The sequence below is a fragment of the Crocodylus porosus genome, unplaced genomic scaffold (assembly GCF_001723895.1).
Source record: "Crocodylus porosus isolate Cpor-Errol unplaced genomic scaffold, CroPor_comp1, whole genome shotgun sequence".
NCBI lineage: Eukaryota > Metazoa > Chordata > Crocodylia > Crocodylidae > Crocodylus > Crocodylus porosus.
In genome coordinates this window covers 56,841,985-56,869,616 of record NW_017728947.1, presented here as the reverse complement: position 1 = coordinate 56,869,616, position 27,632 = coordinate 56,841,985, and the positions used below count along the sequence as shown (strand labels likewise).

The window sequence follows — 27,632 nt, the reverse complement described above, 5'->3', positions numbered from 1 at the left end:
AGCCTATAAGGATGCTGCAGGTTTTTCTTCCCAAGGTGTAGAACCTTGCATTTTTCGGTGTTAAACACCATTAGGTTCTCATCCGCCCATTTGCTGAGCTTGTCCAGGTCAGCCTGGATCACCCGCCTGTCATCTGGCATGGATGCTTTACCCCAAAGTTTGGTGTCATCGGTGAACTTGGCCAGTCCTCTCCTGACTCCAATGTCCACATCATTAATGAAGATGTTGAACAATATGGGTCCAAGGACAGAGCCCTGGGGGACCCCACTGGTCACAGGACACCATGATGAGTGACTCAATTACTACCTTCTGGGTCCAACCACGGAGCCAATTTCCCAGCCAGAGGATCATGGTGGACCCAAGGCCACAACTGGCCACTTTTGCCAAGAGGTGATCATGGGATACCAGATCGAAGGCTTTTTTGAAGTCAAGATATATGACATCAATATCTTCTCCCTTGTCCAGGTGATAGATCACCTGGTCGTAGAAGGAAATGAGATTGGTCAAGCAAGACCTACCCGCAACAAACCCGCACTGGCTATCCCTTAGGATGTTGGTGTCGGCCAGTCCATTAAGGATGGACTGACTCTCTGATAAACTTTTCTAAGATCTTCCCTGGGATAGGAGTCAAGGTGTTGGGCCTATAGTTAGCTGGATCCACTTTCCTCCCTTTCTTGAAGATAGGCACCACGTTGGCCTTCTTCCAGTCTTCGGGCACTACACCAGAGCGTCAGGAGTTCTCAAAGATCCATGCCAAAGGCTGGGCTATGATGCTCGCCAGCTCCTTGAGTAACCTGGATTGTAGATTGTCAGGGCCGGCTGACTTGAAGGTATCCAGTCTCTCAAGGTGCTCCTTCATGAGATCACCATTAATGGAGGGCAGGGGGTCTCCCTCACCCAGACCTCCCTGTCCCATAGCAGGCATGGGCGTCCCATGGGACTGATGAAAGACTGACGCAAAGTACCCATTTAATAGGTTGGATTTTTCCTGGGTGTCAGTTGTCAGTTGCCCCAACTGGTTCAGCAGGGGTCCAATGTTGCCCTTGCTTTTCCTCCAGCTTCCCACATATCTGAAAATCATTTGACTTTTATATTGAACTCTGGCTTGGTTTTCTCTGCACCCATCCTATGCATTTGACAGTTTTTCTGCTGCACAGCAAAACTGTGAATGCCAGCAAATGACTCTGCAGAATTCTTCTCAGGATAAGTGCTGCCACCCACTCCATCATGTCCTCTCTGCCAGATGGGCAACCTTCCCACACCCACACTCCTACTACAATGCAGGAATACTTGTTCTCTGGTCATTCCCCACTCAGGTGACTTGCTCCTATTTAAAACTCCAGGATATAAAATGAACATCGGTTTCTGAACTTGTTTGCAGAGAGGCATTCTTGAGTACATTAAAACCCAGTCAAGTCTTATCAGTTAGAGTTGGTTCACTGTGGTCATTTACAAACAATAAATAGGCTTTGTGACAGAGAAATGTTGGCTTATCTTTGTAATACCCAGGTAAGTGAATCCACTGGAAACATGATGCTTTAAAGTGTTATCTGAAATGATGCTAAGGAAAGGGGAGACCTAAGCATTCTCGTTCTGTTGACTCTCCCTGAAAACTAAGCAGCAGCAAGAGCCTATGTTTTGAAAAGGGGAATCTGGTAGGCATGTTCTCTTTCTAAAAAGCCACATGCATGAAAAAGTTCCACACCGATTTGCTAAATATTCTCTGTTTAACCATAACTAGTGTGAAGGGCAGTTTGCTGATATGGGAGAGGGCACTGAGTGTGGAGGAGGCATGTCATTATGAACTTCACTCACTTGTCTCAGCATTAAGGTGCTTGTTATGGGATATGGCTGAGATTCACTTCATGCAGAAATGGTGGGAAGAAAGAGGCGGCTTTACCAACCCATGACATAAGTTAGAGCAGCCTCAGTGCTGCCCTAATACAACCTCAAGGGGTATTTGAGCAGCCAAAAATAGCCACAACACAGTGGTGCTCAGGCCACACTCCCTCTCCCTCAAAACTTACCCTAACACTTGCCAGCATCAATAAAGTAGGTTTGGATTAGACCTCAGGAAAAACATACTTAATGCTAGAACGATAAGGTGGTACAACAGACTACCCAGGGGAATAATGGGGTTTCCTCCATGGGAGATTTTTTGAGAGGAGGTTGAATAAGCGTTGGCTGGGGATGATTTAAGAGTAGCAGGGGTATCATGCAGGGGTTTGACCAGATAATGTTTGAGGTCCCTTATGAGTCTATGATTCTGGGAGAAAAAGGATTGGGTGTTGCAGAATCATTATGCCAGTTCAAGCTACCATGAAGGCCTCCTGTGACAGTCTGTATTCAATGGTAGCTTGATATACAGGCGTATATGATTTTTATGACACTCAAAGTGGGTAAAGAAACCACAGGGAAACAGATAATGTGGACCTGTATCTTTATTTAAAACTCCAGTGATCAGAAGAAAAAAACGGAAGAAAAATGCATACAGTAAGCAGCAGGCTTTGGCTGTAGCCTGACTGAGGGTAATTGAATTAGTTCCTTTTGGATCTACTTGTTTTCTTTGTTCATATTTACATTTTCTATCTTTTAATCTTTATTCTGAATGGTGCATGTTGGTTGCACACAGTTTTGCTGCTCTACGGATCTCTTGTATGAAAAATGCATCTTTTGTGCTGGAGAGAGGAGTGGGGGGAAAGAATCTGCAATAAAATATTTAGACTGTGTTTTCAGGACCTATAAGGTTAAATAAAAATATCCAGTAACCTCAGCTGGTTTTAGTAGGACTGGGCAATATCTACTTCCGTTTTTTAAGTTACCTCCCTGTTAAGCTAGGACAGGGCTCTTTGACCACAAGCTACTGTGTGTCTCTAAGTAGAGACATTGGCTTTAGGTGCCAATGACTCCTGCAGCTATGGAAATCTTTTGCATTATTTTCTCCATAAACTGAAAGCAAGTTTGTGGTGATGCCAGCATCACCTCATTGACCCCAAAGAAATCTCACAGCATGATGCTTGGGGGGGGCAAGTTTAAGAACATGCTGAGGCCAAAGAAGAAAGTCTGGAAGTAACTAGAGCCACGATCACAAAGGTAGGAAGTAGGTCAGCACCAAAGACTTTCTCGTTCTGAGTCATAAAAGCCAGGTGACTTTGGCACAGAAAAAAGCCCACAGTGCTAAGAAACTCTACCTTCGACTGAACTGCTGCCAAAAAGCAGTGACTGATATTTTGCCTCCCAACACCCCCAGTAGTGAGGGTGGAGACCCAGTCCTTATAACACGGGCTCTTGGACGGCACTCACTTTTTCCTTGTTATCCATGGTGATGGCGATCTGCATCCGCCTCCCTCTCCGGAAAGCCACCAAGTGGTCCACTTCTTCTTCACTCAGGTCTGGGACCCTGCCTGGACTCAAGAGGCAATCTGAGCTCCGTTTCTCGCTGACAATCCGCTTCGCCTAGAAATAAGAAAGCAAAACCAGTATACACTCAGGGACACTAGAATTAATCCCTACATGAAACTCTCCTCATGATAGCGGCTGCAACAGGGTAGAGGTGAATTGAGGGACTGGCTTAGTAGGGAACCAGGATCCCTTCCGTTCAGTGTCCTGGTTTGAAAGCTGCCATGTTGGATACTTCAAAGGAAAGCATAACATTCACCAAAATATACCTACTAAATACAAGGAGAAAAAATTCTTCTTGTTTTCAGTTAATTCAACGTCTGGGTAATGACTTAGCCTTTTATCCTATAGTTGAGTTCTCACCTCCTCCTCTTTGCCCCTTACTATGCTATTTTTCCAAAAATCCAGTGGTTAAATTGGAGAAAAAGCAGGAATACCCCCTAAGGTCCCATTCACAAAAAATTATTCCACTTAAAAACATGGTCTGACACTTGATACTCTATGACCTTCTCACATGATTGTCCATTGCCTTTCCAGAGAGATTCAGTCAGCAGTGATATACTTGGCAATTCTGACATTTAAACTCTTGTCATGAATCAGGGGCAGCTCATACCATTCAGTCATTACTTCCAGCTGTCTGCTCAATCAGGCACACATCACTGTGTCAGCTCATGTCTGATTCCCAATTTGTTATCTTCACAGCTGCTGGCAGAGCCCCTCAGCAGGGAGTTCAACAAGAGGAATATATATTTTTATACAAACATATTTTCTTTTACACATTTAAAATATATCACCTCCCAGTTTTGTTGTGTGCCATTTTGTTCTTGTCTTGCAGAAGAGGATAGCAGGTCATCTTTACACAGATGATTATGTCATGCTATATACGGATCACTCCATTGTATCACTCCTTAGTTTCTCCTTTGCAAATGAGGATGACATTTTTAAAAGTGCCTAAGTTATTTAAGTTACTACATAATGCAACTTAGGTGCCAAAGTCATTTAGGTGCTTTTGAACATTTTATTCCTGGTCTTTTTATTTTATTTTCATGAGTGCCTCTTTAGCCTGCTAATGCTGTGCAAACCTCAGCTGTTTTACTTTACAAGGGACAATGCACTTTCTTTATTTTCCATCTGTTGTTTTAATGCACCCCTAAGTTTTGATTTTGCACAAACTCAAAATCTCAAAACAAGAGTTAGCCTGAATCAGGGAGTAACTACAAATTTGTCCATAAAAACAGAGCTGGACCCATGTTTGTTCAATACGTTTGCCAACCTCAGCATTCCTTTCATTGAGTTACCATGATATCCAGCATGTTTCACTGTAGTCTTACCTACATTAGGTTATACCAGGTCCAGTTCTTAGCCACAGATAGAGCCATGGTATAGGGCAGCCAGGTGCCACAACCAGGCTTATGGGCCGCCAGAGGCAGCAGACCTGGGGGCAATATTGCAGCGGCTGCACACTGTGAGGGACATATACCCAGGGGCCACAGGCCATGATGGCTGCACACTGACCCCTCCTCCCACTTCATGTGCAGCATGGGCCACCTAGCTTCCCTTCTCTCCCAGCTGCATACACCACCTGCCTGAAGTGCAGAGAGCCTGTTTCCCTTCTTTGCTGTGCATGCAGTTCAGGTGCTCAAGCCCCCCTTGGCCTCTGGTACAGGAGCAACTGAGAGAGGAGGAAGGAGGAGTGGCATCTGGGCAGGAGCCCGTGGTCTGCATACTCTCTTTAAGGGGACATATGCAGCCCATGAGTCACCAGTTGGACAGCCCTGGCATAAACAAGGCTTATGCAATGAAACTAATTTTTATCAGCATTTCAATGAAACTTTTTAGCAATACATGGTAAAAGACTAGAAGGTAGGAGAGACTTTTAGACACTAGCAGCATGTTAATTTCTTGACCATACTGGTTTCAAATCTGCATAACACCACTGGCTCTGCAAGAATTACTCTTGATTTACACTAGCATAAGTAAAAAGAGACTCTCTCACAGCTTGAGCCTCTGTTAACAGTGATGGGAATTTTTGTGAAATTCCCTAGTGTATGCACAGCTCTAGCTTTAGGTTTTTGTTGTAACCTCTAATCATTTTCATTGCCCTTCTTGGGAACTTTGCTATTTTTGCTGTGTTCTGTTTAAACTGAGATAATTGCGACCAAATGTTGTATTTGAAGCAAGGATCTGACATCAATCATTTTAATAGTTTCCACTGTTCTCTGTCCCTATGTCAATACAGCCTAATAGTTTGCCTCCTGCTGTGACCTGAGTGGATGCCTTCACTGGGCATGTCAAGTGATGTCACCCCAGTGATGTCAAGCTCCTTTTCCTGAGATGTTAAAATTAAACGGGAAACCAACATGACATTCAGAAGAATGAGAGGTCAGTCAAAAGAATCGCTGATCCACCGGCATCAGTTAGCTTGAGCCCAAAGGACATGTGCTGTAGAAGTCCCCATCCTCATAAACTATTTTAAAGCAAGCCATTTTAAATGCATTAGTAAATCCTTATGGAAGGTGTGATAATCTGGCAGAGCCCCTCAGAAAGGTTCTTCTTTTGTTTACTACAGGTGGACCTGACCCAAAAAGGTCAGGCCTGATCCAAACTTCTCCAGAATCCCAGGGCCTAACCCAAGGTTTGCATTCCACCCATTACAAAGTGCTACATATTTATGTTTGCCCAATGTTACACTCCAGTTGTTGGCCCAGAGAAGATAAGAGAATTTAGTATAACCTGAAGACATTCTCCTCTAGCTGAATTGCTAAAGGACTAGGTTTTTGGAGCAGGAGGAAGAGAGATCTACAAGTCTCAGCTCCATGCGAGATTTCTTTAGTAATTTTGCTTGTAGTCTTCCGTGGTTTTGAGCATCTCTACAATACATTTGCAGGCCACAACCTAAATATCAAACTCCAATGTGCCACACAATTCCTGCCTGAATAATCATCATGTACACCCGTGTCTTACCTGCCTCTCCGGCAGCGGGAAGGGGAGGGCAAGATGCCAGAGGGTGGAGCAGTCCCTGGGCTGCAGTGGTGGGATGGAGTTGGTGCTTCCCTCCATGGCAGCGGTGGCCCCCTACCCCAGGTGGCACCCGCCTACAGGCATCTGGCTCGGGCAGTCCCAGGGGCACCACAGCTGTGGAGGGAAGGACCAGGTCCCCACACAGCTCATGCAGACAGGCAGACTCTGGGGGGTCCATGGGATCAGGCTCACCATGTTTTTTTTTTTCAGTAGAGCCTGCCTTCCCACCTTGCTGCCAGGTTGCCTGCACAGGCTGTCTGCACAGTCCCTGAGCCACACAGAGCCCAGTGCTTCACTTTGCAGCTGTAAAACATCAAACAAACTCCTCAGAGGTGTTTTAGTTTGCTGCACCCCAAAGTCATTTAAGGCGGATTATGCCACCAAATGTGCTACAACGGCTGGAATTAATGTGCAATACAGCACGGACACGTGCAAACACCAACACCATTAAAGCAGTGCAAAAGCATTTAACCTGCTTTAAAGTGTTGTGCACACATACCCCTTGCTTAGTCTACACACGCCCACAAGTACTATCCTGCTGTGGTGGTATTTAGTGTGCTGCAACACATGTGTAGACACTGACCCAACAGGCTGGGGCACAAGGGTGTTTCAGTGCAGGGGCTGCTAGCCCCCACACTGAAGCACCCTGGTGCCTTAACAAGCCCTTACACAGCACACTGAGCAGGTCAGAGCAGCCTGGGCTGGCAGACTGACCCCCAGGTCCCCCACCCATCCAGGCTACTCCAATCCAGCTCAGCATGCTGCAGTCCCAGGTGCATGTGTAAACATGGCAACTGTGAGCAATACATTTCAGTGCAAACTGTGCTGGAGTTTACTAAATCATATAATTAATTGTATGTATAGATGTACTCAGTGATACTTACAAAAGAGTGCTCATCCTTGAAGCATATGTACAGTATTTATAGGTCTGGTTCACCCATATTATAAAACCACTGAGATCAAAAGAGTCATGCCAGCCAGCAATAAATATGGCTCATGTGCATCAGAATAATGCCATGCTTTCACCTTTCTGTCACCCATCACAACCACCCCTGTTCTAAAACTATTCTTCATTAATGTTTCTTTGTTGGGTTTCCAGCAGCTTTCCTGCCCAGAGCAATTTATCAGAGCCTCCTTCCTGTATCCCACATCACACTCCTCCTGAGGGGGTTCCATGCTTCTATTAAAGAACTCTGCATCCTCAGCACTATATCACTTGTATCACCTGTCTAAAGGAAATGGAAAAGGACAGTCTGCTCCCACTTTCAAAGAAAAGCTGCTGGGAACTACAGCAGTGATGACTCCTTTTTCTAAAAGGATCCCTTTGTCCTCTAAAACCAGATTCTGTCAGATTATAATCTATCCTGAAAAGAGTTGGCAGCCCTTGAGACTCATTGAAGTCAACAGACTTCTGCACACTTTGCAAGATGGGGCTAGGAAAGAGCTATCTGCAGTTGAGTATCCTAATGCTATTTCAAGGATAACTCAGCATTGTAAATATATTCTGACACAGCTTTTCTAAGCATTTGATATTTCTTGATCCTGGTGCCATTTCAGTGTTACAGCCAAGCACATCACTATTCTTACAAGTATCGTTATTTCAACAAAGTATCTTTGCTGTAGTGTTGATGAATATAGTCCATAGTATATATATGGAAGTGCATTTTGCCACTCTGAGCCCCAAGGAACACTTCTAGTATATAAGCTGTGCTGAAGATGTTAACAATTAGCTGGAGAACTGCAGTCCTCTGTGTTCTGTAAAGCCCTGATGTGAACTTCTTGGCCTTACAAATTTCACTGAAGATCTTTATTTTTTTTTTTTTGGTAAAGAGCCAGTTTAGGGGAGAAAAAATGCCTCCAATACGTCAATAAGTAACCCCCCCCCAAAAAAAAACAACCCCAAAAAACAATAAGGGGATCTTTGAATGTCACAGAGTTCCAATAGTGAACTACTAATCTACAGCCTATACATACATCGATGAAGAAAATCTATTTTATATCAGTAGTTGCTACTTGGTGCCATTCAAAAGTGAGCAAGGTGATGGTGGGTCTTAGTTTTAGATATTACCTCTGTCACCATCACATGAAGCACTCAGCAGATTGGTGAAACACCGAACAATTATGAAGAATGAAGTAACCCCTCCATACTAGAGGCACTCCTTACAAAATAAGGATAATATGCCTTGTAAGAAACTGAGTAAGAATGCAAATGTTACTGGTGGGTTACAGTGGATCTGCTCCTGCTGAAGCAGTATGGTCAGTTCAGCAATATAACTTTTTAGAGTGTCAATTACCAGCTGCATACAAGGGGGAATTCTCACTAAAAGAGAAAAGGTCCAGATTTTCATCTGATTTCAGATAAATCAGAGATTTGGGGAAAACTAAAGCAGACTCATTACAACCAATAGAGTTAGGAAGGTCAGAATCAGTAGTGATAAGAGGCTTGGGCTGTAGACCTATGCAAATCTGTTGTCTGCTGAAAGCCAGTGTAACCAGAAAACCAGAAAGAGAAGCCAATATTTAAATAAAGGCAGCAGGTTAAAGGGTAGTGGTTCATGAGATTTTTAGCAGGTACAGCACGAATAGGCAATTTATCACTAAAACTAAATGCGCTTTAAAAAGAGTGTGGAGCACAAGGCAGGCAATTAACCAGAGCAGAGATTATTGGAGGAAGAGGTAGGGTGAGGGATGCTTTGCTTAAGGATGATACAGGAAACAAAGCTATTTGGTAGGACTGTCAGGGAGTGAAAACAATAACAATGCAAGATTCCAGAAAATTGACCAGAGTTTCTGGAAATGTTCTGTCCTATCATTCTTCTTGGATACTTTCATCCTTCTTGGCAAACTAGTTTGCATCATCTTCATTCTAGCCACTTGATTTAACGTAAATGAGTTTTTGTTTACTACTTTTGCTGGCATAGCAGGCATTTAAAACTCTCACACATTAAAGCAGCCCGAGAGAATTCTCCCAGATTTGTTCTCCTGGTCGAACAAAATAAAACACAAAACAAAACATTTTTGTAAATATCTAGTTGGTCTAACAACCTGCATCTCCGAAACATGAAAGATATCGAATTTAGCTGTTTTTTAAATGAAAACTTCATAATTTTACAAGACGGAAGCAAATTTACCACCTTGGAACCTGAAAGCCGACACCCTGGCTCCTGCCTATTGTTCCAGCTAAATCTGCATGTTCACAGAGCTCAAAGCTGCCCCAATACAAGACAAATTCCTTGCCCAGGAGAACAGTCCATCACCCCACACTCCTGTGAAATGTGAACTATAATAACCAGAAGGAAATATAATTAAATGTCCTGCATGACACCAGACAGCATTGAGGTAAACAGACTGTTCCAACTTTTATCTGAGCCTAATTTGTACCAAATTAACTATTCCAACTAGGAGATCTTACAATACTTTCAGCTCTCCTGTGAAATATAAATTTTCATTTCCACCTAAGAGAAATGTTACAATCTTTCCATTCTCCTGTGCCTGAGGAAGGGTGAGTGTGCCTGAAAGCTTGCAAATAAAGAATTTTTTTGAAAATATCTAGTTGGTCTAATAAAAGGTATCATCTCTGTCATGAGTTCTGATTCCTTTCTTCTGGTAGAGAAACTTACCAGGGGCTGCATGGAAAGACTTAAAATGCTGAGGTCCTGAAGAACAGAGAACTTGCAATGCTGATACTGTGCAGCTGGGATAGGTGGAGAGGGGAGTGGTTGTGCATGCTCTGCAAGCTCCCTTAGTCTGCCTGGCAAGAGGCTGGCAGCACTGCACAGAACAGCCCTGATTGGCTGACCCAGATTACCCATGGTCACTCCGTGTTTTCCTGCAGCACAACATGGGGATTGTGAAGGGGGCAAGTTCTGCTCCCTGTTAGAGCAGCAGAGTTGAGTGAGTGTCACACTCTCTCTCACAGGGGGAAGGATTGCTGGAGGACTGTGTTCTCTTCTGAGAGAAGCCAGCCATAGCATGTATGGATATTTGTTGTCCCAGAAGAAACTGTCCTAGGAGCGATTTAAGTCTGGCTGTTCCTAAGTTATTTTTCTCTTGGAGCAGTCATTTTTACTGTGGGAGAAAAAAGTTTGAACATCTGTACTCCAGTGGTTTCTCCTAGGACAGCAGACCTCTTCCAGGAGAAACTGAATGTCTATACGAGGCCTCTGTTATTTCACTCCTCTCTTGTTCTCTCATAATGAAAGCCTAGAGTCAACCCTACATCTGCAATAAGAGTGCTTTGTGGGAAGTACTGTATTTATGTCACTCAGCTTCTGGCTGAAAAATGCACCCAGGATGGAACATACACTCTGGCATGATGTGCACCTTCTTGCCTTTCCCTACTTAAATACAACAACACTCTTGCAGAAATGCAGTGCACTCTGCGGGTCTCTACAGAATGGGGAGAGGCAGCTGGAGACTGCTTAAGTCCAGCTGCTGGGAGTCTGGCCAGGCTCAGTCACCAGTTTTGGCAGTGCATTCACTAATTCATAAATGCCAGTGATACAGGACTTGAGCCAAAGCCTATTGATTTCAATGAATGCTTAGTCAGGTTTGTCCTAATGTTGTGCTTGCAATGAAAACCCCCCACTAAATATGCAAGTGGGTATCAGGACAATACCCAATTGGCACTAACAGCTTTTTCCATGTCAGTGACCCCAAATGTGCAAAGCCTTCCATGGGCAGAACTGCCATGTCCTTCTGTGGAAGTAACATGCATGGAAAGTTTGCAAGATGTGACCCTTAATCTCATTCTAGAAAAACCTTCACATCTAAGTGATTGTCAGACTCAGTAGAAAGTCTTTTCAAAGCCATATGAAGCTCCAGCTGCAGTAAGGAATGAATTATAAAAGCCAGTTATGCCTCTACAGAGTTCTTCCGCTGGCCTTAAATTCCCTTTTCCATCTTCTCAATGATACTGATTTGAAATTGGTATAATATGATTAGAGGTTCTGATGTTAACTGTTGGGATGCATTTGGAGATTGTTATAATTGCCTTGTTTATATTGATTAACTGCTCTATTATAACATGATGTACATGCTATATTGTAACCAGTGTATTTTAACTTCACAAAAATTGTAGTGTTAAAAAATGCCACTGTAAGGGAAAGTTTCACAATGGAGCAAGTTTGGGGAGGAAAACAAAGCTGAATATTTGTTTGTTTTATGTTATTTTCTTGTCAGTTTTCCCTTGTGCTGGCTATCTTAAGAATTATTTTGGTTTCAATGAAAATGCTCTTCTTCACAACCTGGCCATCTGATCCTAATATTGGCCACAGAAAGAAAGCCACAACTGAGTCAAATCAAATAAAGTGATTTAACTAAATTACTGTGGTTTATTTCTCAGAGCTTCAATCACATCACAAGTGGGGCTGTTCACTGCAGTTTTGATTACCAGAAAGCAAAGCTGAATTTCCAACTAGCCACTTCTCATACATCCAGAGCAGCAGTGACACATTCAGTTCCAGCAAATCAGTGCTTTTTAACCTTTTCGGACTCAAGGCACCCCTCAGGAAAAGCCAGCTCTTAGTTTTCACTCCTTTTTTTTACTACAGAAAAATGACAGAGCAGTTTTTCTGCTGCAAAGAAGTCAGAAAGACTACAACTATGGATTTCTATTTGAAATCTCCAAGTTTATCTTGTGAATCATGTTTGCAAACCTAACAGTGCTAACATTGTGTGTCACCCTTGAAAGAATCTCAAGGGACCCCAGGGTGCCATGGCACTGTGGTTGAGAATCACTGCAATAGTTAAACTCAACATTAACAAATGCAGTGCATCTCAAGAGTCTTGAAGAGGGGTGCTCAACCTTTTGGCCCAGTGGGCCAAATTGGCAGCATCTGGTTTGTCTCTGTGATGGATCCAGCTGCTATATTTGATCCGGTGCCTGGGTGGGCCAGGTTGGGCCCAACGCAGCCCCACAGCGAAAATGAGGCTGACCTGGCCCTGCAGAGACAGATGTGGCCAACCTTACAGAGATGGAAGTGGGGTGGCCTGACCTTGTAGGGGACATGGCCCAGCCCCAACCCAGCCCCATGAGGGGAAGGGAGCATGGCCTCCTCCTGCAGAGGAAGGGGGCATGGCCAGGCGCAGCTCTAACCAGGTGCATGGGACTTGGGAATTTGACAGGAGGTAAGGAGGATGTACTAATAGCCACTGCTCCCCCATCACCACATTTCGTGATCCATGAGCAGGCCTGTGGGCTGGAGGTTGAGTACCTCTGGTCTAGAAAATGACTAAACCACCCTCTATCTCTTTCACATACAAACATGCATGGATATGCATAAATACATATATAATTATTTCCCTTTTAAAAATGAAAGTTGATGTAACCTAAAGGAGGATTATGAATTAATGGAACTGAAATACATAAATCAATAAACTAATTTTCCTCTACCAGCAGTCTGAATTAATGGTCTGTTTCCCACTACCATGTAGGAGACATCGAGGCCAAAGTGTAAAATGATGATGTGATTTAGTAGCTAGTGCACTGCACTAATGTCATTCAAAACAGTGGTGACACGTAGGGCATTGCAACCCCCTGAGAGCACTGGTGCGCCCTCTGACAGGCAGCGCTCCCTGCTTAGGTGATGGGCAGGGGAGGCAGGCACAAGCACCAGTGACCCCCTGCGAGCACTGGCCGGGGAGTGAGGGTACCAGGTGAAGTGCCACTGGCACTTTTGGGACTACCGCTCATGCTTCCCGGTCAGCGTGACTGGCTGCAGGGGGACCCTCCCCTCCGGTCGCTGAATGGCTGCTGGGGGGGACTCAGGTGACACTAGCCACCCACGATACAAAAGAACTAGATCCTAATCTAGGCCTTGGATTTGATGTTGTAGATCATGCAATGAGCTTTAGGGGGTGCAGTGGATTTGGGATAGATATATACACATACCATCATTACTACAACACTACTCATTATGAATAATTTATAAGCACAGGCTTACTCCTACTATCCTGACTGAATGGCGATCAGAAATACCATCTTCACTGGAATATCTTAACATCTAAAGCTTCCTAGATATGAAAATGCAGTTCTATAAGAATTTAATTAAGCTTATTATACAGTCTATCCCAACAGGGGTTTAGTTCTGCTCCCACTGAAGTCAATAGCAAAACTCCCTAGCTTCAATGAAAATAGGATCTGAATACATTAGACCTCTGGGCACCAGAGCACTGAGGTCTGTATCCTTATAGTACTAATTCCTATTTTTTATCAAGCCCCTCTTGGCAAATAACCCTTGACATAATCAAAGATGCAGATTGCATCTGTCCACAAAGAATTCACAAATTATAATTAATGCCCTGACCTGACAGAAAAATTAAAATGTAAATTAAAATGTAAATTTGTCATGATTTCTGCCTTTTCTACCAGTCTTTGATAAAGCTGGAAGATATATTTTTCAGAGTCAGTGGCCACATCTACATGACTCACTGACTGCACAGTAGCTCGTAACTACTGCGCCGTAGCATCACATGACATGAAGCATGCACAGTTGGTGCACAGCTGGTGTCACCAGGAAACTGTTTGGGGATGCTACTGCATAGTCACACTGGTATTTCATATCCCTGCCTCTGAGTCAGCCAGTTCTTTATATGGCTCTTCAGTCCAACTGGAAGCCACCAGGATGTCCCCAGCTTCATCTTTTCTGACCGTTTTATTCTTTGCATAGTAGCAAGGTTTCAGCTAGGTGAAATGTCTGTTTATATCAACTTACTGCTGTGATGTTGGCTAGTGACATGTACAAGTAGATGAACAGAAGCCTCCATTATCTTACAGTTATCTGCTATACTTGTTGGTGAGGAGATCATTCCCCTATAAAGACTCTGGGTGTGTACAGAAGTGCTCTGTGCGGGTTTTACAGCACCGTAATTTACACCACTTTTTATACCACTATAAAGTTACAGCACTTTTAAACCTGACAGAAGTACAGTGTTTTGTGGTGGGGGCCTCTAAGCCTCTGTGTACTTTCCAAGCTAGGAGGCAGGGGGCACTCTGCAGCCTCCTGGGACTTCTCTGTTGGTCAGAAGTTTGACCAGTGTATAGAAGTTATTTAAGTGCTGTAGTTTGTTAAAGTGCTATAAAGTACACAACATCAAGTTTAATACCTAATTTAACAAGGGTTAATTTAAAGTGCTGTACCCATTTTTAAAGTGCTTGTAGAGCCATAAAATTCTGTTAAGTCACAGCAATAAAACACTTTAAATGGTGAAAAAAGCAACTTTTGTACACACCTTCTAGTTCTGCTTATCCTAGTACCTTTAACACTGTGTCCCTAGATCCAAACCACTTTGCTTGCATTCCTTATGCCCACACAAGTAGGCTTTGCATCTTGGCCCCAGTTAAGGCTGCAATTTTTTGACTGCGGTGTGCTGATATGTCTGCTGGTATGTAGAACATTCACAAGTTCCTAATTAAAGGATTTTGCTCTTCTGTTCAGGGTCATACAAACAGACAAACTTGGAATTTTTCTCCCAGGAAGAAATTTTTCCCTCAAGTTAGATTGGAAAGGACTGTGTTTGTGTTTTGCTTTCCTCTGCACCTCAGAGCATGCTACTCTTCTGCAGAGTATATGTTCTTCCTCGTGTGATCAAATATTAACCAACTACTTCCCTGTTGTTGCAGTGGCAGGACATTAGTAGTACCTTCATCTCCCCTGCTTTTTTACTTGTGAAATGTTATAGGTGTTCTGCCTTGTATTTCTTGTGTGAGAGTTTGAAATGGCAGCTTTTGGGAATCTGTGAGTAAATCATAGGCGACTGGTAGGGGGTACATGGGGGTGCATGTGCCCCCATTGACAGCTGGCACTGATACTTTCAGTAGGGCTGGTGCCCACCCAAGAGGGCTGCCACCATCAACAGCTTCTGGAGGTGCCCCCCCAGATTCAGGAGGCACCAGTCATTCATGGGGTAAATGATGATCTGCATATGCAGGGGACAGGACTCAACGGCTCAGGTAGCCTTCCAATCCAATGCGCCTATGTTTGTGAATAAATCCCAGCTCAACCTCAATTCCAACAACACAGTAGCAGTGCCAAAATGAGGAGGAAGCTGTGGAAAATTGTGACTAGTTCGGCAGCAACTGGAAACACAGAACGAGTATTAAGTGCAGGATCAAGTCACAAGAAATGATGAGTTGGAAGGGTTCAGTTCTTTTGAAAGCATAAATATAATCAATAATTAGTAAATGCAGGAAGTCATTCTGTAGAAAACAGGTGAAAGATATATGTGACTTAAATCAAACATAAATTGTTTTTCTCTCTTCAAAATGTCCTTTAGGGTTAGTAAAAAGTGTTGAAGTGACAGTCCCCACTGCAGAAAGGGCCACAGGTTTGCAAATTTCTAGTATGCCATAAGCAGGATTTGGAATGAAATGACCCACCCCCCTTACAATTGACTGCACATGTTTAGCCTTCATATTTAGGCAAAAGGTGAAGATTATTTGCAAAGGTGAAATTAGCTCCAGTAGAGAGGACAGTGGTTAGTGACAGCCATTGACAAGTAAAACTGCCAACAGTTTTTGTTAAGGTTTGAACATATCACTGGAGGGTACAACAGGTAAATGTTATAAATAGTAGGCCTGTGCAAAGTGGCCTTCAGATTCAGATTTGGCCAATTTGGAGGACAGTGATTTGATTTGGAGATTTGAATCACTGTCCGATTCGATTTGGCTGAATCAGATTGGAAAGATTCTGTGCCACTTCGGAGATTCGGCCATAGATTAAACAGGCAGCGCCTGTTGGGGTTGGGGAAGTGGGGAGGGAAGAGGTGGGAGATGGAGGGATTGGAGATAGGTGGGACTGGGACAAGCTGCTCAGCCGGAGCAGGGGGGACACGTTACTCGGGGAGGGAGGCGGTGGGGAGTGTGGGATACGGATATGGCAGCGCTTGGAGCAGGGGCTCTGCCCTGCTGCCACTTGCCCAGTTTGTGGGGGGGGGGCAGGATGTGGGTGCAGCTCGCTCCAGGTGGAAGGGGGCAAACACCAGCATGGCATAGCTCCTGCTCCTAGCGCTGCCACGCCCGCACCCCCCACACCAGGCGGCAAGTGGTGGCAGTGCAGAGTTCCCGCTCGTAGTGCTGATGCAGGTGCAGCAGTGCTTGGAATGGGGGCTCTGCCCTGCTGCCGCTGGTCCAGACGGTGCAGTTTGGGGTGCAGCTCGCTTTGGGCGGAAGGGGGCAAGCGGCAGCAGGGCAGAGCCCCAGCTCCCAGCATTGCCGCACCCACATCAGCATTGGGAGCAGGGGCTCTGCCCTGCTGCCGCTTGCCAGACAGCGCAGGGGTTGCAGGATACAGGTGCGGCAGTGCTGGGAGCAGGGGTTATGCTCTGCTGCTGTTTGCCCCCTTCCATCTGGAGCAAGCCGTGCCCGCATCCTGCCTCGCTGCCCCCATCCTAGCTGGCAAGTGGTGGCAGGGCAGAGTCCCCACTCCGAATGCTGCCACGCCCACATCTGCCGTCCACCTCCACAAGTCATGTGCCCCCCTGCCCTGGCTGGGCAGCTTGCCCCAGCCCTAGCCCTATTCCCCGCCCCCCACACCGCTTCTCAACAGACTTACCTGCTGGAGGCAGCTGTGTCATCTGCCTGTATAGTCTATGGCCAAATCACTGAATCTTTTCCAAATCTTTTTCCAAATTGATTCGGGTGCTTCAAATCAATTCGGAGCTTTTAATTGGTCTCCTGATTAGATTCGGTCACCAAATCAAGCTGAATCTCCTCCAAATTGAATCGGCTACTGAAGCTTCACTCAGCCGTAATAAATAGGGTATATGCATACATATAAATAATAAGTTTTACACAGAGAGCCACTAAATGCACCAGTTTCTGGTTTTTGCTACACTGGGCTGGATTTTACTATAACGCTGTAAATTCTAGATCTAGCTTCAAAGCTTTCATAAAATGGACTCCAGACTCACATATGGAGTTTTAGTTCAGGCCCTTTTCCAGTTCAAACTGGCGCTGATGAAGCCTAAGTCTGTTTGATACATTTTAAAAGTCATCCTCTGTGAAGCACCAGCTTCAGTTTCAAGTTACTGCAGGTAACATCTTTTCAAGCTCTCTTAGCTGTAATGGACTAATAATGATGGTTTCTTATCAGTAAGAAAGCAAGCTGTGAGTGTAAGATGGCGGAAGTAATTCCCAGTATTACTGGGCTTGGAAATGGGATGTCTTTAGCAGAAAGAATCCAGGCTACCAATCACAGGAGTGTATTTAACAAAAGGAGTCTTTTTATATTAATCCTGAACTTGATTGTTATGCCAAGGAAGTAACTGCAGGAAGACAATGAACAGAGCCTCAGTTGGAGAAAGAAAACTAACCAATGTGCTAACCTTGGTGGCATATAACAGGGAACTGCAATCTCTTAACAGCAATCAGAAGGGGAGGAGGACTTTTTTAGCCCACAGGGGCCAACAGCTACAACACCCACCCCAATAAGAAAACAGACCCAGAGGCTGGGGCCTGCTAAGGACCCTGTGAAGGTGCCAGATAGGAACAGCATAAGCTCATTAGGTCAAGTAGAGGCAGCTGAGCTAAGCTGCAGCAGCCAGGGGCAGGCTGATTATGAAACAGAGAATAAACCCATGCATGAGGCTGGTAAGCCAGCTGACAGGAAGGGGAGGAGCTCTGGAGCACATAAAACAAGGGCTGGGAGCTAGCAGTATAGTCTGACCCTGCAGGCAGCAGGGAATGGGTCTCCTGCAGGAGAGGGCTTCAGGAGACAGGTTGGCTAATGCCTTAGCTGTCACCTAGGGCTGTAAGGAAAAAACCAAGGGGAGCTCAGGTGACTTTTTTGGAAAGCAGTTGCTTGTGTTTATGTTTTGATAATGCTAACTACAAAAGGACTGGATGATGGCTGTAGGGGAAGGGGAGGCCATGGGCAGGGGCCTAAGAGGCATTTTTCACCATTCAGGCTGAGACCCAGGAAGCTTTTAGGTCGTGGATATGGCCTGAAGGGTCTCAGCCAGATAAAAAGGCCTGAAACCAGGCAAGTGGCTGTGTGGCCTGAGGGCCCAGGGTTGATTTTGACTTAAAGGTCTGTGACAAAGGGACCACTGAGAGTCATCTGCAAGGCATAGGCATAACTATGGGGATGGCTGGAGGTTACAAACCTAGCCCCTAAGGCAACTAAGGTCTTCTTCAAGGGGGAGTACATCCATGGGGTGACACACATTTACCAGCAAGCTGAGAGTTGTGGCAGATGAGATCGCAGGTGGAGGAGGTCAGGGAACATGGACACGGGGGTACTAGACTCTGGGGAGGGTGAATACCTGAGCCTGTTACATGGCACATCATCATTTACAAGACTCACCTTAGCTTTGTTATCCATAGTAACAGCCAATTGCATCCTCTTCCCCATCCTGAATGTGAACATATGATCTGCTTCCTCCTCTTCATCATCTTCCTCACTGCCAATTCCAAACTCTGGGCTTGCTGGGAAGCTGCTTCCCCATTTCTCATTCACCACCCTTTTCTCCTGAAAAATAAACCCATCTAGTTAGCAAAGAAGTGTTTCTAGTTTGATTTGGGGGGAGGGGGGTTCCATTTTACAAACAACCATAGGGAGCTAGCAAGTACAGAAATGTCAGGATTTGCTTCAAAGGACGGTTTTGGCTCATGTTACAGTACTATGCCTTCTTCCACAGAATGAAACAACAGGCACATTGTCTGGTGAGCAGTGAAACCCACAAATCTAAGTAGGTCTGGAAAATCCATTGCACTTACAAATCTGACATTTCTGACTCAAATGTCAAAGGCCTAGAAAACAAATAATACTATAGGTATTTTTAAAATTCTAAAGGTTAGATTGTGCAGCCCTAGGTTATGGTGGTCATTGCCTGCTGAAATCAATGTGACTATCACACAAATAAGTGCTCACCATCAAAAGGGCTGGGCAATCTAGTCCATAGTGTTCAGTCTGGTTAATAGCATCTTTCAGGTCCTGTAAGAGAGAGAAATGTGTGCAACAGTGCACATCTGCAGTCAAGCAAGGGCCAGTGTGCTGCTGAAAAGAAGGCAATGCATTCTACAAATGGGCCTAATAAAGTAATTGTGTGAAAAATCCAACATCAGAGAAGAGGAACAATGGTACAGTTTGGACTACTTACTCCATTAGCTTTGCTGGCATTGCATTCACTTTGACACAGGACTTCATGCAGAGTTTACAGCAGGACTGACCTTGTGATCTCTGGGCCCTAAGCTGCTGCCAGGGGTGGATCAGACCATGAATTGCCTCCCCTCTGATTCTGCTGCTGGTGAATGGGAGGGGTGTGTCTGTTGATGATTTGTTTAATCCCCTCTATAAAGAAAAACTAGGTCAGCCCCTGAGTTGCAGAATTTGCAGAGAACCCCCAAAGGCCATTTGCTTTGTTTGTTCTAAGGCTAAACCCTGTTTAAAGGAAGGGGAAGGAAGGCCCTGTTTTGAATCTGGCTTTTGTTTCCTAAGCATGTTTTGCAGTTAAATTTCTCTCTTAATGTGCCTATAAAGCTTCTAATTCACACCTATCCTTGCTCTTTTTTTGCGGCTAAGTTGCACCTTTGTCTGGGAGCTCATACATGGCAGGGTGTCCAGGGGAAACTCTTTTCACATCCACCTGCCCATATTGGTGCACATACCAGCATGCCTCCTGTGTATGCCTGGGAACTTATTTTGTATGGTCAGGCTTATGTAGGCCTGTGCTTGAATCTATTTAGGACTTCTAAGTCCTCTGGGAGTGGCTAGGGTCTGAAGCTCTGTATTGTGGTTGTCCTGTTACACATGCTATCTACTCCAGAACTGGCATCTCAAGGTTAGTTAGGACTTGATCCTTTCAGAAGGCATAAACTTATACCCAATGGGAGGCAGAGCTTACATTGTGAGTCTTGGTGATGGTTATAGTAAGGCCATCCTGCTTGGTCCTCCTGGAGGTGACAGCCATTCCTTCTTGCTCTGCTCGCTTTCGGTCCTCTTCTATTTCCTAAAACAGGCAAGCCCATACCCCATGTCAGCAAACTCTTAGAGGCCTATGGTAAATGACACCTTTTCACACACACAGCGCAGGACCATCAGCTCTTTTCATACATATATGGTTGGGGGTGGGGATGTTGACCATAATAAACCAGGACACCACAGGCTAAGTGGTTTCCCTGCTTCCGGAACCTCATGTTCTTAGAGACATGGTTCATATTCATATTACATAGGCCCACCTCAGCATTAAGGAAGGAAGTAAGAGGGGGAGAGAAAGAACACTGACGTCAATGTGTGTCTTTTGTCAATGTGCCCTCAGCACAGGGTCTTCTCCAAGGAAGCTGTAAAAGCGCATTGGTCCTTGGTGCATATGTACCTCCAAGCACCTGTTGTTGGCCCCAGTACTTTGAAGTACACATGACAAGGAGCCTGCTTTTCAGGAAAGAGTAGCAGAGAAGCGAGGTCCTGGGAGAGGGTTTGCCACATGGAGCACAGGATAGCTTGTTAGGTTTCTTCAGTTGCCATGTAGAGAGGAGAATGGATTAGAGACCTCAGATGGGTCCAGGCTTCAGAGAATCCTCAACCAGGGAATGCAAGTATGTGAACCAAACAGAGGGCTGATGGACAATGGACCCTGGAATCTGGGCTCTGAGACCTGGCTGTGAGGGAGGACTGCAGATGGAAAGTCCATGCAGGCATTTTGGAGGGGTATGTTTGTTCCACAGAGGCATAGCACATGCCTTGGTCTGCAGCATTCAGATGTGGATCCAAATGACACCCTCCCCAAAGTGTGGAATTTTGGATTTGGTTTCAGGTTCAAATTCCTTATTGGTATATTTGGTCCTTGGCTGCTGACCTCCTCTTGTGCTGGGAAATGACCTTCAGAGTAGGCTTCTGAACATACCTTCACCTTTAGACTTTTTCAGCACATGCACATTTTAGGTTTGACTGAAAGTCCTCCCTCCTAATTCATATGAACAGGGCAGAATTAACTAATATGGTGCTGAAGCCTAGCTCTATGATTTAGCCTGACATGGGTTTAAACGTCTTTCCTTTTCTGGCACCTCTGCCTAATACATCAGTGCTCTGTGTAAATAATTGGATTGTCTTACGTATAAGAAAGGACACAAGAAGGCAGCAAAATATGAAGTTATCCTCCCTCCTGGCTATTCTAGCAACAATGAAAAAATCAGGAACCCCCAGTGAGGAACCACTGGAAAATATACTGGGGCAGTTCAAAAGAGATTGGGCACTCCTAAAGATTAAGAACAAAAAGACAGAACCCAAGAGATAGGAGCCATAGAGGAATGGGAAGCCATAGGAAAGCCCCTGAATTGGAAAAGTGAGGAGCACATGTTATATAAAAATGGGTGGTTGTGGGGGAGAGCTAAAAATGTGTGAGGGTGATGCTGACTGAGAAGGAAGAAAATGTTTTAAAAATTGCATGAGGAGGTACATCTCTGTGCAACTGAAAACTACAGACAGCAGAGAATATGCAAGGCCTGCAAGAGGACAGCCTGGTAATGAAGATATATTACCTTCTTGCTATAAATTGGCATAGCACCTCTGCTGTCAGCACAGATAGGGTATTCACACTAGCTGAGACTGATCCAAAGCCCTCACCCACATTTCTGAATCTTTCTTTTGTAAACCCATGGGAACTCATTCTGAAACTGAACTTTATGTACAAATCCCCCAGATATCACTTGCAGTTCAACAGATAAAACCCAAAGGCAGAATTTTATCCAACTTTTCTGCATAAAGACACTGATCTAACTTGGTTCCACATCACACTGGTGGAATAACAGGATGCAGAAACATTAGTAGTCATAAACTGTTAGTAGAAAAGGCTCCAGAAAGGAACTGAAGAAGATAGAATTGGGGCAGACTTACCTGGTATCTTCGTATAAGAGCTTCATTCTTTTTCCGTAAAGCCAGGATTTTCTTATCCAATTCAACATCCTTCTGCCTTTTTTTTCTCAGCACTACATCATCCACAGCAGCATCCTAAAAAGGCAAAAACAAGAGGTTTTCTCACTAATAATTCACAGCCAATAACACACAAACCTTCCCACTCTAGTTCTATGTGCCAGAGTAGGGACCAAACTTGGGAGAAAAAAGGCACGGTGCTTTCCCAAGTTCTATCTCTTTTAAACCCCCTATGCAAGATTCTGCTCCCGGGAGACTGACTTGTTTAAAACAGAATTGTCCTTCTTTTGTACATGCTTGGATCAACAATGACGTCTGTAAACTGCCATCATTAGGCTTCAGTGTTGAGTCAGCTCAATGGGGTAGTACACACCTCCCTAAATGATCATTCAGGTACTCAGAGGCACATTCCATGGCCTTAGTTATTTACACATGATTCCCATTTTACTCAATACCTAACCACAGAGGTTAAAGATTTAAAATATTTAAATTCTGGTGTACAAGATAGCAGCCTCCAGAAATAAAGGCAGACTCAGGTACTCAAATGTGACCTGGATGAGTATACAACAGTACAACATACTGGCATAAAGGCTATACATTTTTTAGCCGTTGCTGTTTTTTATGCTTGACTGAAGCAGCAAAGTAAAATTGCTGGGTGTTATCTACATCTGCACTTCATGTGCAGCAGCATTAAAAATGGAACCACCTGAAGGGATAAGAAGGGCTGCCCTGCAGAGGGACAGCGCAAAGAGCCAAAGTTTGTCCCAGTAGGGAGATCGTCTGTCCTGAGGGTGAGTGAAGCTGCTTTGGAGGTAGCCCTCTTGGAAGTGGGAGGAGTGACCTAACCCCAGCTGGGCTTGAATGAGAGATGTTAGCAAAAGCCGAGGAAGAGTCCCGTGTGATGGCCAGAACCAAAGAAATTAATAAGCAATAAATATGTGCTTCTTGGAGGCATTTGGAACTTTTGTCTAATATGAAGCTTGTATTTTTGTAACCTGCAAATGTAACTTGTAACTGTTTGTGGAGACAAAGCTCTAGCTGTGAAATTAGCTGACCTAATAGTTCTTTCTCGCTCAGAATTTAGCCTTGATGATGATAAAACCTGGATTCAACTGCCCAACTTATCCAGTACATTTCAAGAAAGGACATCTCAAAAAAAGCATAGTCAGAGAGTTTTGAAGAGGCTGGATTTAGGCGGGGTAATGTTAATTTTAAACCTGAAGATGTTGTGTTGCAATTTGCTTATTGGATAAACCCAAGCTTGGGCAGTAACTTCTTATAATCATTTCTAACACCTTTTAACCCCATAGGATAACAGCTATAAAACAATATTATGAATGGCTATATAATTAAAAAAGTAGCAAAATTAGGATATAAAAGAACACACTCGTCATAGTAACCTTTGGGAAGGACGGAACAGAAGGGTCATTGCTGTCCCATACCCCACGGATCTCTCTTACTCCCTGTGAGGGCGAGGACCAAATCCTGACTGAGGGGCTTCCACCGGTATCCTTTGGGTAGCCCAGTTCAGAGACATCTGACTTCACTGATTCAACTTGATGTGTGTCTTCTAACCAAGGGACTATCGATAAGTTACTAACCAAGTGGGAACTCTTGGATAATTTCTTTATCTGTTTTATTATCACTGTCAATTTTAATCTGTATTGTTATGTTGTCTGCTTATTAGCTTAACCTTTTTATTAACTATTATATATGCAAACTATATCTTTTGTTGTCATAAGTAAAATTCATTCCTTTTTGTAAGTAAAACTTGTAATTTCTTTCCTTTCCAACATCACCTTCTCAATCCCAAACCAAAAAGCCCAGTGGCTAATAAAGTTGCAGTGCTCAGTCAGTCTGCAACTAAATTGATATACTCACAGTGCCCAGCTGGCCTGTGACAGTCCTGGCCTGGGGTTGGCTGGGAGGCTTGGTTAAAAGAGGGGAGCAGTTTTCCACAGGGGGAGAACAAAGGAGAGAGAGGGGGTGAGAGGCAAGCTGGAGACCAGGGAAAAGGTTGCCCCGCGGCTGTCCCTCTGAAAGCCCCTGGCAGAGCCCTGCAGAAGTAGCAGCAGAGGCTGCAGGGGTGTCTGTTCTCCATCCCTCCCTCCCTGCCCCCCCTCTGCCAGGCAGGCACAGGAAGGGAGTTGCCTATGAGGAGACTCTGAGCCTGGGAAGACCCTCCTCCTGCAAGCCCTGTGTGGCTGGGTGAACGCAGCAGGGGAGGGGACGCAGGGCCAGGGAAGAGGCTGAACATTGCCCTGGTTTTTCCCCTGAGAGTGAGAAGGCTCTCAGGAGGGGCAGGCTCTACTCCAGCAACCAGAAACCCCTGGCCAGGCAGGACCCTGCTTATGCCCCCAGTCCTGCTGCCCTGTGCCCCTCACCCAAAGCCCCTGCCCCTAAGCCCAGGCTTCCGGCTGCAGCTGGGAGGCTCCAAACAGCTGTGCCGGGCTCCAGGCTCTGGCATCAGCTCCCTGTTGGCACATGCACCTGTGCCTCAGAGCGGGTGGTGGGAGGGGCCTGAAGCAGTGTAGCCCTGGCCTCTCCCCGGCTCCCGGCACGGAGGTGACGGCAGGCTCCCAGAGCCCCGTGCAGATGTTTGCAGGCAGCCCGGGCTCTGGGCAGCAACAGCAAGAAACAGGCAGGCTGCAAACGGCTGCACCAGGCTCCACAGCTCCGGCATCAGCTCTGTGCTGGTGGCAACTGCGTGCACACCTTGGAGCGGACAGGAGGGCAGCGCAGCCCTCCCTGAGGTGCCTCTGCAGTCACTGCCAGCATGGAGCCCGGCCCATTACAAGCCCTGCTGTGAGCAGCCCAGGCTTCCTTGCTGGCAGCAACTATCCAGAGCCGGGGCTAGCTGCGGTGTGCCGAGCAAAATGGCCTCGCGTGCCATGCTCGGCACACGTGCCAGGGGTTGCCGACCCCTGCTCTACTACATTGGTTATATGTTACCTTGTAAATAATTAAACCCTGTGAATAGTTTTATAATGGTCAGCAAAGTTGGTTGATTGTAAGGGGGGGGCTCTCTGCTTGGGGACCTGGCAGCAGCTACCCAGGTAGCTGGGCAGGGCCACTGGCCATCAGGTACCCCAGGGTCCCACTATTTAGGGGAGGGTGCTGGTAGTGTTGTGCCCAGGGTTATACATGCAACGTGATAAACTTCAGTGCAATTTGAGCCACAGAAAATTGCTCCTGAGCACAACATTTACATGTGCACCCAGAACTGCAGCACTTTGAGCCAGGGTGAAGCAGTCCTGGGCTGGCAGAGGGCCATGCCTGAGCTTTAGGAAATGGTGGTGTTGGGCAACAGAGGGGCTGGCTGGGGCACAAGGGTGCATGAACACTGCATGCCTCCGGAGGCTGGGGGGACATGGCAAGCTCCCTCAGGTGGTGGCAGTGCTGTTGGCGGCAAGAGCATGGTGGCGGAGGAGTGCAAGGGTATACAGTGTGGGGGTAGGGAGCCCCTGCAATGTAGCACCCTCATGCTCCAGCCAGCCCTTTTCATTGTCTACATGTGTGTTTCAGTGGAGTAAATTACTCTGCCATAGGAAAGTACTGCTCCTGACTGTCAGGGACAGTACTATCCTATGGCACAGTTAATCAATTTACTGTGCCCTAATACCAGCACACGTGTAGACTGTGATAGTTTCATAGTTTCATAGTAGATAGGGTCAGGAGGGACCTGATCAGATCATCTAGCCTGCCCCCCTGCCACAGGCAGGAATGAATGCTGGGTTCACAAGACCCCAGACAGGTGATCATCTAATCTCTTTTTGAATTTGCCCAAGGTAGGGGTGAGGACCACTTCCTGGGAAGTTGGTTCCAGATTCTGGCCACCCTAACTGTAAAATATTGCCTTCTGATCTCTAACCTAAACCAATTCTCCATCAGCTTATTACCATTCTTCCTTGCATTGCACCAGGTGGTGCTAGGGAGAAAAGGGCTCTTCCTATTTGCTGATGATCTCCCCTGATGAGTTTGTAGGCAGCCACCAGGTCCCCCCGCAGCCTCCTCTTGCTGAGGCTGAACAGGTTCAGGTCCCTCAGTCTCTCCTGATAGGGCCTGTCCTGCAGCCCTCTCACCAAGCGGGTGGCCCTCCTCTGAACTCTCTCCAGGCTGGCCACATCCTTTTTAAAGTGCGGCACCCAGTACTGGACACAGTACTCCAATTGTGGCCTGACCAATGTCACATAGAGGGGGAGTATCACCTCTCTGGACTGGCTTGAGATGCACCTTTGGATGCACGACATGCTTTATTGTAGAGCTAATTAGTCAACTCCACAGTCAAGTGCACATGTAGGTGCACCCATTAAGATCTCTGAAGTGCCATGTGTTTCTTTTTATAAGGCAATTCTATATTGCTTATCACTTTAGTATCCTAGTGCTGCAGAACTCTTGTCAGTCAGTGTCCTTACCCGCTATGCTCACTCACAGAATGAAGCAAGATGGACAGGGGTGCTGAGGAGAGGGAAGCGAATGCTAGGATTGTTGCCATGGCACAAACCATGTTTGTGGGCACTACCAGTTTGAACATTCAGTGCTGCCACATTGCTTCCCACTATAACCCAGGGCACCAATTGGCTTTTAAAGGACTAGGCTGTACACCTGGTGATACAGCCTAGTCATCCTTATCATAGATGTTATCTGCATTCAGTTATTACACATGACGCTAGTAACCTACAGCAGGACTGTCCAACTTCTGAGTGGCTGCGGCTACACATTGCACAGGTTTCCAGACCTCCTGAGCCTTATGGGCTACCCCATGCCACCCCCAGTGGCAGGGACAGGAGCAGGGGCAGGAGGAGGGAATGGGAGCCCAGCTTCCTGCTGTAGCAGCAGCAGCACCAGAAATGGTGGGAGTGGCACTTAAGCAAGAGTTTGTGGGGGAGAGCAAAAGTTTTAGGGGAGTTAGTGGAACTATCACCAGTCTCACACTAATCAGGTGTTAGCCCAGAGGCTGCTTAGTATGGCTGATTTTGTACAACATCAGGGACAGGCTGCAATTAGATCTGGACAGGTTAGGGGTGGGCAGATGAGAACAGGGGAGGAAGAACCAGCAGCATGCCTACAGGCTGGGGAACTCCCTTCTCGTCAGTGCAGAGACAGAAAAGGATCTTGGAGTCACTATTGATTCCAAGATGAACATGGGCCGGCAGTGTAGGGACACAGTCAGGAAGGCCAACCGCACCTTATCATGAATCCACAGATGCATCTCGAGCAGGTCCAAGGAGGTGATCCTCCCCCTCTATGTGGCACTGGTCAGGCCACAGCTGGAGTACTGCGTCCAGTTCTGGGCGCTGCACTTCAAGAGGGATGTGGACAGCATGGAGAGGGTCCAGAGGA

General features: G+C 45.7%; 1 protein-coding gene across 2 annotated transcripts in view; it reads right to left on the bottom strand.

Annotated features, from left to right (window-relative positions):
* CUNH15orf52 (chromosome unknown C15orf52 homolog) overlaps nucleotides 1–27,632 on the bottom strand; it is a 92,522-nt gene that overhangs the window by 54,128 nt on the left and 10,762 nt on the right. The window contains exons 2-6 of one of the 2 annotated variants that reach the window (XM_019552321.1): nucleotides 22,254–22,367; nucleotides 20,266–20,370; nucleotides 19,293–19,355; nucleotides 18,726–18,890; nucleotides 3,304–3,456 (exon numbers count right to left, since the gene is read on the bottom strand). In XM_019552321.1, coding sequence (XP_019407866.1) covers nucleotides 3,304–3,456; nucleotides 18,726–18,890; nucleotides 19,293–19,355; nucleotides 20,266–20,370; nucleotides 22,254–22,367 — 600 coding nt within the window. The remainder of the gene's footprint in view (nucleotides 1–3,303; nucleotides 3,457–18,725; nucleotides 18,891–19,292; nucleotides 19,356–20,265; nucleotides 20,371–22,253; nucleotides 22,368–27,632) is intronic. The other variant, XM_019552322.1, reaches the window with a different exon arrangement.